This window comes from Coregonus lavaretus, assembly GCF_964263955.1.
Source record: "Coregonus lavaretus genome assembly, chromosome: 11".
Classification (NCBI taxonomy): Eukaryota; Metazoa; Chordata; class Actinopteri; order Salmoniformes; family Salmonidae; genus Coregonus; species Coregonus lavaretus.
The window spans coordinates 27165098-27179941 of NC_139998.1; the positions used below are offsets into that span (position 1 = coordinate 27165098).

At 47.2% G+C, this 14844-nt stretch overlaps 1 protein-coding gene across 1 annotated transcript; it reads right to left on the minus strand.

Annotated features, from left to right (window-relative positions):
• Positions 1-1649: 1649 nt before the first annotated feature.
• Positions 1650-10389, minus strand: LOC311137495 (uncharacterized protein; the record flags this gene model as incomplete). Its single annotated transcript, XM_084172028.1, has 7 exons — positions 10301-10389; positions 5652-5734; positions 2736-3564; positions 2502-2626; positions 1945-1981; positions 1700-1755; positions 1650-1653 (listed from the first exon to the last, which is right to left on the minus strand). The coding sequence occupies exons 1-7, from the start codon at positions 10319-10321 to the stop codon at positions 1650-1652; spliced, it is 1155 nt and encodes a 384-aa protein (XP_084028154.1). The 5' UTR covers positions 10322-10389.
• Positions 10390-14844: the final 4455 nt, after the last annotated feature.

The following is a 14844-nucleotide window of genomic DNA, read 5'->3' on the forward strand; positions in this document are numbered from 1 at the left end:
AGGGGAGACTTGTGGCCGAGCGCAATATGCTCTATGGCATGGGAATACATCTTAGAAGTCGCCATACTTAGCATCTCTTGGGCAAACTGTTGACTTGCTGAGATACTTCCAGTCAGCAGAACTAGAGTTCCCTGACTGACACTTCGCATTAGCTCAGCAAATCTGGAGTTGAGAAGGTTTATAACCAACTCGACAATACCCATCATAAACTTGCCGTCCGTTGACATTTTGCTAGGTCTGTATTTCTCCTGTCTACTCCGTTTGGGCGGCGGTACGATGTCACTCTGCAACTGGCCGCTCTGGACCATGTCGAAGACAGAGTCCCCAGAGATGCCAAACACAGATCTCAGTGGTGCTGAGTGTGGTCTGTGTCTCATCTCTCTATCGCCACACTCAGGTGAGGAGACATATCGCTCTTTGTCCTCACTCAGCAAAGAGGTCAAACACCTGCAGAATGCACAACAGAAATTAATAGTACATGGTAACAAAATAAAAAAATATGATCCAAGAATTTGGGACACAAACTCAACCTTGTTATTGTTATTCAAAGGAAGCATTGTGAACCATCTCAAACCACACTCAGTCCAAACATTAACATTTAGAGTAAACTTTTTAGAGTGGTTGTGTAGTATCTAAGTAGTATTTCTCACTAAGTGGATCTGGAATGGATATTTGTACCTATAACAGGAAAGACCTGCAAAAAGAGGAGGGGATAGAGCTAGGTATCTGTGAGAGGAGGGGATAGGGGTAGATACCTGTGAGAGGAGGGGATAGGGCTAGGTACCTGTGAGAGGAGGGGATAGGGCTAGGTACCTGTGAGAGGAGGGAATAGGGCTAGGCACCTGTGAGAGGAGGGGAGAGGGCTAGGTACCTGTGAGAGGAGGGGATAGGGCTAGGTACCTGTGAGAGGCATGGATAGGGCTAGGTACCTGTGAGAGGAGGGGATAGGGGTAGGTACCTGTGAGAGGCATGGATAGGGCTAGGTACCTGTGAGAGGCATGGATAGGGGTAGGTACCTGTGATAGGAGGGGATTGGGCTAGGCACCTGTGAGAGGAGGGGAGAGGGCTAGGTACCTGTGAGAGGAGGGGATAGGGCTAGGTACCTGTGAGAGGCATGGATAGGGCTAGGTACCTGTGAGAGGAGGGGATTGGGCTAGGCAACTGTGAGAGGAGGGGATAGGGCTAGGTACCTGTGAGAGGAGGGGATAGGGCTAGGTACCTGTGAGAGGAGGGGATAGGGCTAGGTACCTGTGAGAGGAGTGGATAGGGCTAGGTACCTGTGAGAGGAGGGGATAGGGGTAGGTACCTGTGAGAGGATGGGATAGGGCTAGGTACCTGTGAGAGGAGGGGATAGGGCTAGGTACCTGTGAGAGGAGGGGATAGGGGTAGGTACCTGTGAGAGGAAGGGATAGGGCTAGGTACCTGTGAGAGGAGTGGATAGGGCTAGGTACCTGTGAGAGGAGGGGATAGGGCTAGGTACCTGTGAGAGGAGGGGAAAGGCGTGGGAGTGCGTGTGCTGCAGGCGGTTCTGGCGCTGGTGCACCTGCTGGGTCCTCCACTACAGCTGAATCTGACGCTGCGGCCAAGAGAGGTCACCTCTCCTGCCTCATTACTTCCTGATCCAGAAGAGCTTGGCGAATCAGAGAGCTCTATCTGCATGGTGAGGTCAAGGGCGGGAACAACCACAGTGGATGTAGACTCCATCACCCATGCTACAATATCCATGCACTTGGCACTAAACTCATGTCTGCTCATCTGCAATGTTAAAAGACCATACAGAGTTAGTTTGTTAAAGGGGCTGCACTGATATAAAACGTAGAACCATTTACTCAAGCTAGTCAATTAAAGCAGTGGTTCAGGATTAAAGGTCCTGCAGGATTTCCACAAATGAATGTTTGGTCCATTTTACCAACATTAACTACTTTAGAGGTGACTATAACTCACCCCGGCACGCATATTCTCACTCAGCAGATTCCAATGGCTGAAAAGTAAATAAATGCAAGTACACAATGAACTACATGACAATACCTCTATTATCTTAGACTACGTTATGGATGGACATTACCTCTATTATTTTAGATTACGTTATGGATGGACATTACCTCTATTATTTTAGATTACGTTATGGATGGACATTACATCTATTATTTTAGATTACGTTATGGATGGACATTACCTCTATTATCTTAGATTACGTTATGGATGGACATTACCTCTATTATCTTAGACTACGTTATGGATGGACCTCTATGGAACTAGGCCACACCCAGACATCCCTGATTGGTTATTTGGTCCGTTGAGTCCTTTGTATTGGCCCGAGACTATGGGAGACTCTCAATCTCCTCGCCTCCTTCTCAAAACCCATTGGATGAGAAGGTCAGAAGGGCGGGACCTCTGGCTTTCTCATCCAATGGGTTTTGAGAAGAGAGGACACGAGGAGTATGCAATTGAGATAGGGAACATATCTAGGGGATGCATGGGGAAGCCAAAGAGCAACTTACTCATCCTTCATGTCCTGCACAAAGGTGTGTAGGTCTGGGTAGCTTCTCTTTCCCCTGCTGAGGGTGAGGCTGGTCTGGGAAGTTTCATCCTTGTGGGTCACGGTAGTGAAGGTCACCACTGCAGCCTGATGGCGACAACAGAAAGCTGAGTTAGGCTGGAATTCAATTTTGCGTCATTAAAACACAAAATATCTCAATGAAATGTCATACATGTAATAGAAAAATACATCATACCTCCTGTGACTGAGATGGGATGGCAACAGCCTCGTCCAACTCACTCATTCCTTCAACCTCCTGCGACTGAGATGGGATGGCCACAGCCTCGTCCAACTCACTCTCTCCTTCAACCTCCTGCGACTGAGATGGGATGGCAACAGCCTCGTCCAACTCACTCTCTCCTTCAACCTCCTGCGACTGAGATGGGATGGCAACAGCCTCGTCCAACTCACTCATTCCTTCAACCTCCTGCGACTGAGATGGGATGGCCACAGCCTCGTCCAACTCACTCTCTCCTTCAACCTCCTGCGACTGAGATGGGATGGCAACAGCCTCGTCCAACTCACTCTCTCCTTCAACCTCCTGCGACTGAGATGGGATGGCAACAGCCTCGTCCAAATCACTCTCTCCTTCAACCTCCTGCGACTGAGATGGGATGGCAACAGCCTCGTCCAACTCACTCTCTCCTTCAACCTCCTGCGACTGAGATGGGATGGCAACAGCCTCGTCCAACTCACTCTCTCCTTCAACCTCCTGCAACTGAGATGGGATGGCAACAGCCTCGTCCAACTCGCTCTCTCCTTCAACCTCCTGCGACTGAGATGGGATGGCAACAGCCTCGTCCAACTCACCCTCTCCTTCATCCTCCTGCGACTCAGATGGGATGGCAACAGCCTCGTCCAACTCACTCTCTCCTTCAACCTCCTGCGACTGAGATGGGATGGCAACAGCCTCGTCCAACTCACTCTCTTCTTCAACCTCCTGTGACTGAGTTGGGGTATCTGTGTCTAGAACAGCCTCGTACAACTTGGTCAGTCTCTCAGCCTCTCTGTGATCTTTATGGGATCTAGATAGAGAAAAAGGAATCTCTCTTAGGTCACTGCTATAATGTGAGTGTGAGGATGTGTAATTATAGAATTAGAATCATAGAATTAGAATGAATCATTCTAGAATTAGAATAGAATCACTCAAATTCTATGGCTCCAATACTCTTGAGATGACTCGGCCTATCCAGAGCCAAATATTTAGAGAATTCTGCCAACTTTTAAAAGGACTCCATGTAAGCGCCTTGGAGCCTTTCATTTATCCTTTCATTATAAGTAAATTATAATTATAGATGTTCAGTTACATAGCATTGTTTGAAATGTCAACATTGCCCATGGGGAGCCAGCTGTCATATGGATATCTACTGTGTCATGTAATGTATACATAAACTCAGCAAAAAAAGAAAACGTCCCTTTTTCAGGATCTTTCAAAGATAATTCGTAAAAATCCAAATAACTTCACAGATCTTCATTGTAAAGGGTTTAAACACTGTTTCCCATGCTAGTCCCCTGTAGCTCAGTTGGTAGAGCATGGCGCTTGCAACGCCAGGGTTGTGGGTTTGTTTCCCACGGGGGGCCAGTATGAAAATGTATGCACTCACTAACTGTAAGTCGCTCTGGATAAGAGCGTCTGCTAAATGACTAAAATGTAAAATGTTGTTCAATGAACCATAAACAATGAATGAACATGCACCTGTGGAACGGTCATTAAGACACTAACAGCTTACAGACGGTAGTTATGAAAACTTAGGACCCTAAAGAGGCCTTTCTACTGACTCTGAAAAACACCAAAAGAAAAATGCCCAGGGCCCTGCTCATCTGCGTGAACGTGCCTTAGGCATGCTGCAAGGAGGCATGAGGACTGCAGATGTGGCCAGGGCAATAAATTGCAATGTCCGTACTGTGAGACGCCTAAGACAGAGCTACAGGGAGACAGGACGGACAGCTGATCATCCTCGCAGTGGCAGACCACGTGTAACAACATCTGCACAGGATCGGAACATACGAACATCACACCTGCGGGACAGGTACAGGATGGCGACAACAACTGCCCGAGTTACACCAGGAACGCACAATCCCTCCATCAGTGCTCAGAATGTCCGTAATAGGCTGAGAGAGGCTGGACTGAGGGCTTGTAGGCCTGTTGTAAGGCAAGTCCTCACCAGACATCACCGGCAACAACGTCGCCTATGGGCACAAACACACCGTCGCTGGACCAGACAGGACTGGCAAAAAAGTGCTCTTCACTGACGAGTCGCGGTTTTGTCTCACCAGGGGTGATGGTCGGATTCGTGTTTATCGTCGAAGGAATGAGCGATACACCAAGGCCTGTACTCTGGAGCGGGATCGATTTGGAGGTGGATGGTCCGTCATGGTCTTGGGCGGTGTGTCACAGCATCATCGGACTGAGCTTGTTGTCATTGCAGGAAATCTCAACGCTGTGCGTTACAGGGAAGACATCCTCCTCCCTCATGTGGTACCCTTCCTGCAGGCTCATCCTGACATGACCCTCCAGCATGACAATGCCACCAGCCATACTGCTCGTCCTGTGCGTGATTTCCTGCAAGACAGGAATGTCAGTGTTCTGCCATGAAGAGCCTGGATCTGTTGGATCGGAGGGTGAGGGCTAGGGCCATTCCCCCCAGAAATGTCTGGGAACTTGCAGGTGCCTTGGTGGAAGAGGGGGTAACATCTCACAGCAAGAACTGGCAAATCTGGTGCAGTCCATGAGGAGGAGATGCACTGCAGTACTTTAATGCAGCTGGTGGCCACACCAGATACTGTTACTTTTGATTTTGACCCCCCCCCCCCTTTGTTCTGTTAGTCACACGTCTGTGGAACTTGTTCAGTTTATGTCTCAGTTGTTGAATCTTGTTATGTTCATACAAATATTTACACGTTAAGTTTGCTGAAAATAAACGCAGTTGACAGGGAGAGGACGTTTCTTTTTTTGCTGAGTTTATATCTCAATGTCCCAACTCTCTAAATACATGGCTCTGGGCCTACCTCTCCATAGGCGGTGACCTTTGACCTACTACTGAATCTGTATCTGTAGGCCTATGTGATCCTGTAACCAGTCACAAATGTGTCATTAGTGTAAATCACTTACCTGACTTCCTTCATAACATCAGCTTCATTGATGGGGTCATCCAGGTCTATGAGGGTGAGGTCATTCCCACTGACCTCTGACCTCTGAAAGACAGCACAAAGTCATGTTTAGATGTCACCTACTGTGTCGCCTTTTGCCGTGTTCAAAACAACTGGGAAATCTCTGACTTCCGACTTCAGTGCGTTCAAGACAACTGGGAAATAGGAAAAAAAAACAAGCTCCGACTGGGAAAAATCGTTTTGAACAGTCATCCAACTCGGAATTCCAAGTCGGAAGCAGCGCGGCTTGGCGGGTCATGTTTTGGAGGACGCCTGACTCGACCTTCACCTCTCCAGAGCCCGCTGGGGAGTTGCAGCGATGAGACAAGATCGTAACAAGATCGTAACTACCAATTGGATATCACGAAAAATTGGGGAGAAAAAGGGGGTAAAATTACCACCACAAAATGTAAAAAGGAATTCCAAGTCGGAAACTCTGGCATCTTTCTAGAGCTCCGACTTTCCGACCTGAAGTTCACGGACGTCATGATTTGACCTAGTTATTTTTTTCGAGTTCCCAGTTGCCTTGAGAGCACCATTAACCCAACTCTCATTGTCACATCATAATGCATCATATTCAGAGAAATAGAATCACCAGAACATCATATCAGGTGTACAGTTCAGTTTACCAGTCAAATTGCCAAGGTCAGAGGCTCTATCCTTTCTAGTGATTCTATTTCTATGGTCACATAATAATGCATCATTTCTATGCTTGTGTCCGAAATAGCACCCTAGTTCCAATATAGTGCACTTCTTTTGGCTGGAGCCCTATAGAGTCCCACAGTCATAATACCCATAAAACCTAGTGGTCTGGCAGCCTCTGGAACTGCCGTTCTGCAGCCAACAAGGCAGAGTTAATCTCAGCCTATGCTACCCTCCAGTCCCTCGACTTCTTGGCGCTGACGGAAACATGGATTACCACAGAAAACGCTACTCCTACTGCTCTTTCCTCGTCTAACCATGTGTTCTCGCATACCCCAAGAGCATCTGGTCGGCGCGGCGGTGGCACAGGAATCCTCATCTCTCCAAAGTGGACATTCTCTCTTTTTCCCCTGACCCATCTGTCTATCTCCTCATTTGAATTCCATGCTGTCACAGTCACTAGCCCATTCAAGCTTAACATCCTTGTCATTTATCGCTCTCCAGGTTCTCTTGGAGAGTTCATCAATTAGCTTGACGCCTTGATAAGTTCCTTTCCTGAGGATGGCTCACCCCTCACAGTTCTGGGTGACTTTAACCTCCCTACGTCTCTGCCTTTGACTAATTTCTCTCTGCCTCCTTCTTTCCACTCCTTTCCTCTTTTGACCTCACCCTCTCACCGTCCCCCCCTACTCACAAGGCAGGCAATACGCTTGACCTCAACTTTACTAGATGCTGTTCTTCTACTAATCTCACTGCAACTCCCCTCCAAGTCTCCGACCACTACTTTGTATCCTTTTCTCTCTCGCTCTCCTCCAACACTACTCACTCTGCCCCTACTCAGATGGTAATGTGCCATCACAACCTTCGCTCTCTCTCTCCCGCTACTCTCTCCTCTTCCATCCTATCATCTCTTCCCTCTGCTAAATCCTTCTCCCTCCGATCTCCTGATTCTGCCTCCTCAACCCTCCTCTCCTCCCTTTCTGCATCTTTTGACTCTCAATGTCCCCTATCCTCCCGGCCGGCTCGGTCCTCCCCTCCTGCTCCGTGGCTTGACGACTCATTGCGAGCTCACAGAAGAGGGCTCCGGGCAGCCGAGCGGAAATGGAGGAAAACTAGACTCCCTGCGGACCTGTCATCTTTTCACTCCCTCCTCTCTGCATTCTCTTCCTCTGTTTCCGCTGCTAAAGCCACTTTCTACCACTCTAAATTTCAAGCCTATGCCTCTAACCCTAGGAAGCTCTTTGCCACCTTCTCCTCCCTGCTGAATCCTCCTCCTCCCCCTCCCTTCTCCCTCTCTGTGGATGACTTCGTCAACCATTTTGAAAAGAAGGTTGACGACATCCGATCCTCATTTATTAAGTGAAATGACACCGCTCACACTGCCCTACCCTATGCTTTGACTTTTTTCTCCCCTCTCTCTCCAGATGAAATCTTGCGACTTGTGACGGCCGGCCGCCCAACAACCTGCCCGCTTGACCCTATCCCCTCCTCTCTTCTCCAGACCATTTCCGGAGACCTTCTCCCTTACCTCACCTCGCTCATCAACTCATCCTTGACCGCTGGCCATGTCCCTTCCGTCTTCAAGAGAGCGAGAGTTGCACCCCTCCTCAAAAAACCTACACTCGATCCCTCCGATGTCAACAACTACAGACAAGTAAGTATCCCTTCTTTCTTTTCTCTCCAAATCTCTTGAGCGTGCCGTCTCTAGCCAACTCTCCTGCTATCTCTCTCAGAATGACATTCTTGATCCAAACCAGTCAGGTTTCAAGACTGGTCATTCAACTGAGACTGCTCTTCTCTGTGTCATGGAGGCTCTCCGCACTGCTAAAGCTAACTCTCTCTCCTCTGCTCTTATCCTTCTAGACCTATCCGCTGCCTTTGATACTGTGAACCATCAAATCCTCCTCTCCACCCTCTTCGAGTTGGGCATCTCCGGCGCTGCTCACTCTTGGATTGCGTCCTACCTGACAGGTTGCTCCTACCAGGTAGCGTGGCGAGAATCTGTCTCCGCACCACGTGCTCTCACCACTGGTGTCCCCCAGGGCTCAGTTCTAGGCCCTCTCCTATTCTCTCTATACACCAAGTCACTTGGCTCTGTCATATCCTCACATGGTCTTTCCTATCATTGCTACGCAGACGACACACAATTAATTTTCTCCTTTCCCCCTTCTGATAACCAGGTGGCGAATCGCATCTCTGCATGTCTGGCAGACATATCAATGTGGATGTCGGATCACCACCTCAAACTGAACCTCTGCAAGACGGAGCTGCTCTTCATCCCTGGGAAGGACTGCCCGTTCCATGATCTCGCCATCACGGTTGACAACTCCATTGTGTCCTCCTCCCAGAGTGCAAAGAGCCTTGGCGTGACCCTGGACAACACCCTGTCATTCTCTGCTAACATCAAAATGGTGACCCGATCCTGCAGGTTCATGCTCTACAACATTTGCAGAGTACGACCCTACCTTACACAGAAAGCGGCACAGTTCCTAATCCAGGCACATGTCATCTCCCGTCTGGATTACTGCAACTCGCTGTTGGCTGGGCTCCCTGCCTGTGCCATTAAACCCCTACAACTTATCCAGAACGCAGCAGCCCGTCTGGTGTTCGACCTTCCCAAGTTCTCTCATGTCACCCCGCTCAGTTGAGGCTCGCATCTACTACAAGACCATGGTGCTTGCCTACGGAGCTGTGAGGGGAACGGCACCTCCTTACCTTCAGGCTCTGATCAGACCCTACACCCAAACGAGGGCACTACGTTCATTTACCTCTGGCCTGCTAGCTCCCCTACCTCTACAGAAGCACAGTTCCCGCTCAGCCCAGTCAAGGCTATTTGCTGCTCTGGCACCCCAATGGTGGAACAAGCTCCCCCACGACGCCAGGACAGCGGAGTCACTGACCGCCTTCCGGAGACACTTGAAACCCTACCTCTTTAAGGAATACCTGGAATAGTATAAAGTAATCCTTCTACCCCCCCTCCCCCCCATAAAAAAAAAAGAAGAAAAAGAAGTGGTTGTCCCACTGGCTATCATAAGTTGAATGCACCAATTTGTAAGTCGCTCTGGATAAGAGCATCTGCTAAATGATATAAATGTAAAATGTAAATATACTGATAAAAGTCAACTTGTCCGAGAGAGATTTACATGGTTACAAAAACGTCACGCCAGGGTAAGCCTACACGAAATACAGCCCTTATTTTATGTGTTTCTAAAATCGCCTATGGGAAAAATGAATGGTGGAAAAACGATTGAAACCATTTCCCTGTTTGACCGCTAGGTTTTATGGGTATTATCACACCTCCACTGTGGGACTCTATAGAGGGGTTGGTTGTTAAGCAACAAAACTGGCATGCAACTATGGGGCAAAATAGACAGGGTTTGACTTAGACTGTTGACAACATGTAAACTATATTTAGTCTCTAAATGTTTAATGCAAACATAAATACATTTGAACAATGAACTCGTCTCAAATACATTGTTACAGTTGTTGTTGGTTAGCTAGGTAGCGAATTTTAGTCATTCCATAGACATGATATCAGTCAAAACACCTCAAAACAAGACATGGTATCAATAACACCATACAACGAGCTGAAACATGCTATAGAGCTACATGGCAGCTTGTTGTTAGCTGAGGTTCAGAATCATAACAAGATACACGACTTCCGGCCATCGATGCGCGAGCATCATTTTCGTGACGTCAGCCAACCCTTCTATGGCTCCTGGTCAAAAGTAGTACACTAGCCTACATAGGGAATAGGGTGCCATTTTGGACGAATTTATGAAGGTGCTGTCATAACCTTTGACCCCCATTTGACCCTACTGTACCTTTAGCCAACTCTCATGACTCCCCGGCCATAGACTTTCTAGTTTGATATTACAGCATGAATAGCACATTATTTCATTTGTTAAACAATATTTAATCCACAGTAATTAATATAATTGAAGATTTAAAAATAAATAACATGCCTACCTTGAACTCTTTATTCTCCATCTTCTTGCTAATTCAGCACATTTCCTTGCCAAAATGAACGCGCATCCAGAGCGAAAACAAACGCAATCCTCCAGCACTAGCGAGGATCAGACTGAACTGCTCCAGCGGTTTTTGATCAATTTCAACGTTTATCAGTGATGACGTAACAATGACCTGTACAAATTTGACGCACTTTCGATCTCGTGCTGATGCAACACTCTGTGTTATTGAAAGCTCACGTATGGAAATCCTGCGAGTTGTAAACAAATTTAGGCTATTGTTGCCCTTAAAACTGTAATGTTGAGGACGCCATGAAAAATAAAATACATAACCCACACCGTTAGGCCAAGGTACATGCAATATTCATCACTTTGCCAATAGACTTCTTGTTCCTTGTTGTATGTAGCCTTTATTTTGGGATTAGCACCACTGTCACCTAGAAATTGATACTGCGGTTGTCACATAAAACAGATAACCCATAGTTCATTATTAAATAACATAACTCATTTATTTATTTTATTACTCATAAAATATACAGCAATCTTCAGATACTGAAAGAATTCATGGGAGTTTCGAATTCAGTCACTATTTCATATGTACATGCTAGTTTCATCCTTTTAAAGAAAAAAAAGGACACGAAAAAACCTGTGAACCTCCTGTTCCTGATTTGACGAACATAGCATATGTATTGTACATATTTCCAGTTAAAATGATTTTCAAAAAGAGACAAAAACGGGGGTTTGAACAAGCAATCACATAAAAGGATTGAGTGGTTTCATTTTTTTTGAAGAAGTTAAAGCAAGCAAAACCTGTCAAAATACATTGATTATAAGACCAAGACAAATAATATATATATATTTTTTTCAACAGAAGAAAATCTAAATACTGCTGTCCTACCATTGGTTTACAGTGTTTCTCCTCTCCAAGGGAGGCATGTTTTCTGCCTCATATGCCTCGGAATAGTATCAGTGCTTTTCACAAACGTTGTAGTACTTAGTGTGCATCATTGTTTTCGCTCATACAGCTGCCTCTACTCTCCTAACCTCCCCTCAGTAACTAAAGAAGGCACAAAATGATGACATAAATATCACAAGAAAGAATACATGAATTAATAATTTACTTTCTAAAATATTTTCTAGAGGGCAAAGGACAGGTAGGTTTAATAACGCAAATGTAAAAAGTCCTGTCGCTCACATACAAATGCAAAATCTAAATGGCACCCTATTCTTTATAGAGTACACTACTTTTGACCAGAACCCTATGGCCCTGGTCAAAAGTAGTGTACTATAAAGGCAATATGGTGCCATTGGGGATGGAAATTCTTTGAAATTACTCATGAGAGCAAATACTACGATTTTTTGGTTCCCACAGAGGGTCAGGAGCTTAAGACATGAATGATTTTATTAAAATGTTTGTTCATAAAAAATAAATGATTTCCCCTCCTCCCACATGGATTACAGACAAGAGGCTAGGTGCGTTCTGACTGTCTTAGTGTGCGGATAAACATGACCATCACTCTCATAAAACTTAAATGAAACATCACTCCTTCTGTTTTTTCTTAGCCCAAAACGCTCAATCCCATTTCTACTGTCAAAACAGGTTTTTGAAAAGGCTTCTTCCACATCTTTTGGTCCATGTCTGTTCTTCACTCAGTGAAGTGCTACTATCCCCTTGGATTACAGGTTATTGCCGTCATAAGGTGTCCATCTGTCTGTTGGCTGGACAGTTTCTACCGTTTAGGACCTTTGTGGGTAAAGGTAAAGGTGGGCTATAGCAGCAGCAGTTCCTCTGAAGTCCAGTATCTGCTGGAAGGACACCTGGTGGTATGAGAGGATGAGTGTGGCCAGCCAGCCTGTTGTGCCTCCCCCTCTCCCTCCCTCCATTTCTCTCTCTCCATCTGCGGGACTCTTTTGGCTCCTGTGCGGACTGTCTCGGCTCGTGCCCTCCCAAAGCTGGCTGTGGTGATTTAAGACACGGTGTGTATGTGTGTATTTGTTTGTGGCCTCTGCCCCACTTCACTGTCCATCCGTCTGCCCTTGGCTCCCCTCCAGGGCAGCGACCACCACCCCCCTCAGTATGTCTCTGAGTCTGAGTCGTTGAGTTCCTCATCCTTGTAGAAGCCTCCATCGTGGTCGCGGTGGCCGATGTTGTTGAAGCTGCAGTAGGAGCTGTGCTCGCTGCGCAGCACGGGCAGGCTGTCGAAGGTCACACTCTTGGAGGGGCTGGTGGTGTAGTGGTTAATGGCACTGAAGGACAGGCTGGGCGCCGGGTTGCAGGGGGACACGGGCATCATGGTGGCCAGGATCAGTGCCAGGCAGTCCGCCACGTCTTTGTTGGGGGCGCAGGCCAAGGCAGGCGTGTAACCTGAGGGGTTCAAACAGAACAGCAGAGGGTCACTTCAGGAGCATCACCGTTTACTACAACACTTTTGGTGAAAAACATGAAATAACAGCAGGCTAGGAGATACAAAGTTAAGACAATAACCAAACAGTGGACTAGTGAGAAACATTTGTGGACACATTGAGAAGAGAAGTACAGAAGAAAACGGTGTTAGCGTTATGGATCTTACCATTCTCATCGACTGCTAGCACGCTAGCACCCTTCACTAGTAGCTCCTGAACCACCACCGTCAGACCATTTCTGGCTGCAACGTGTAACGGCCTGAGGAGAAAGTACCGTCAGATTAGCCAGCAGCAAATGAGGATACCTCCCAAATGCCAGACTATTCCCTATATAGTGCACTTCTTCTAATTCTTCTGGCCCAATTAATACAGCTGAATTTTAACCTGAGAGAACCAACTGTTCAGATGAACGTCATCTTCATGTGGGGATGCTCACCTTACTGCAGGCCAGATGAAGAGCAGTGTTCTTGACTGCATCCTGCAGGGTGAGCTCTGCTTTGGCACTGCTCACCAACAGCTCTGACACAGACAGAGAAACATAAAGAAACTCAATTAGGAAATTAAGCGACTTATTAAAATGTAAAACAGACATGTTGAACTTAAGCCGGCTGGGCGAGGCAAAGCGGAGGAGAGGGGGCTGCGTACCGACAGCGTTGGTTTGTCCGTTCTCAGCAGCCATCATGAGGGAGGTCTTCCCGGAGGCATCGGGGGAGTTGACCTGGGCGTTGTGGCCTAGCAGCAGCTGAAGACACGCCACGTGGTCTGTGAAAGCCGCCGCATGCAGGGGGGTCCTGGAGAGAGAGGAAACTTATTTCACCGATATCATGTAGGACTGTTATAAACAAGTTTGTTCAATTACCCTGTTTATACCATAGAAATATAAAATCACTAATAGATGTATTAAAAGTAATCTATAATCCCTCATCCAACCCCAGAGGTCATTTTATTCCCCAGACAACATTATTCTCCAGAAGAAAAGGACTTTGTCATGTGCTGTAGTTACCGGTTCTTGGTGTCAGTGGCGTTGACAATGGCCGGCCCCAGAGTGTCAATCAGCATCTCTGCAGCCCCCTCGTTGTCATTGATCACAGCACAGTGGAGGGGGCTGAACGAGTTGCCCTCGGTCTTGTGGAAAACCTCCTGTTCCAGCAGCACCTCTACACACGTGTCATGGCCTAGTGGAAGATTGATTCATACAGGAAAAAGATGACGTCGCTGCAGACCACAACAATACTCTCAGAGAAAGCTACACATCTGACAATGGTGAAGTCACAAAATATGTTTTAGCTACAACATATGCTATGTCAATCCCTGACAAAGTCCTGTTTCAGTGTAAGGTCCTCCACTGAGAGTCATAACCCCTAATTCTGTTGTAGTCTTGTTCATTCCCCCACATGGCTCCGTCCACACCAATCGAATGCTTTTCAAGCCACAAGAGGGAGTGAATGAGTGTACACTTCATGGAGGAGAGAACAGAGCTACAGTCCAGTTAGTCAGTACGTACCTTTGTATGGCCTGCCTAATTCAGGGACATGTTTACAGTGCTGAAGAGAGAAAATCAGAAAATATCTAGTGTTCCGTTAGTCCAGTACGTACCGTTGTAGCAGGCCCAGTGTAGTGGCGTGTAGCCCTGGTTGTCTGTGATGACGGGGAGGGTCTCCACTGACTGGGCGGCGTGTAGGAGCCCTCCCAGCACCCCGATGTGTCCGGATGCCGCCGCCAGGTGGACAGGGGTCCGCCCCTTACAGTCCCGAACCAGGAAGCTGGCGCTGTGCTGCAGCAGGGCCTCCACACACTCCTCATGACCCGTCACCGCCTGGGAGGAAGGGCGGGGAGACAAGAATGGATTTGAATAACTAATAATCAATGATATAATAATGAATCATCAATTATTACAAATGATGTCTGGAGGCAGGTCCCCCTACATGGATGAATACACCACTACCCATGGACAACTACTTTTCTGAAGATAATATGTATATTTGAGCCTCCCCGTCTATTTCTGTGTGTGAGCGTATACAGCCAGCTCTCCTCCTCACCCCTCTGTGTAGCGCTGTTCTGCCCCACTTGTCTTTGGCTTCTACGCTGGCTCCCTTGTTTAGCAGTGAGTACACACAGTCTGTGTGTCCGCTCAGCACCGAC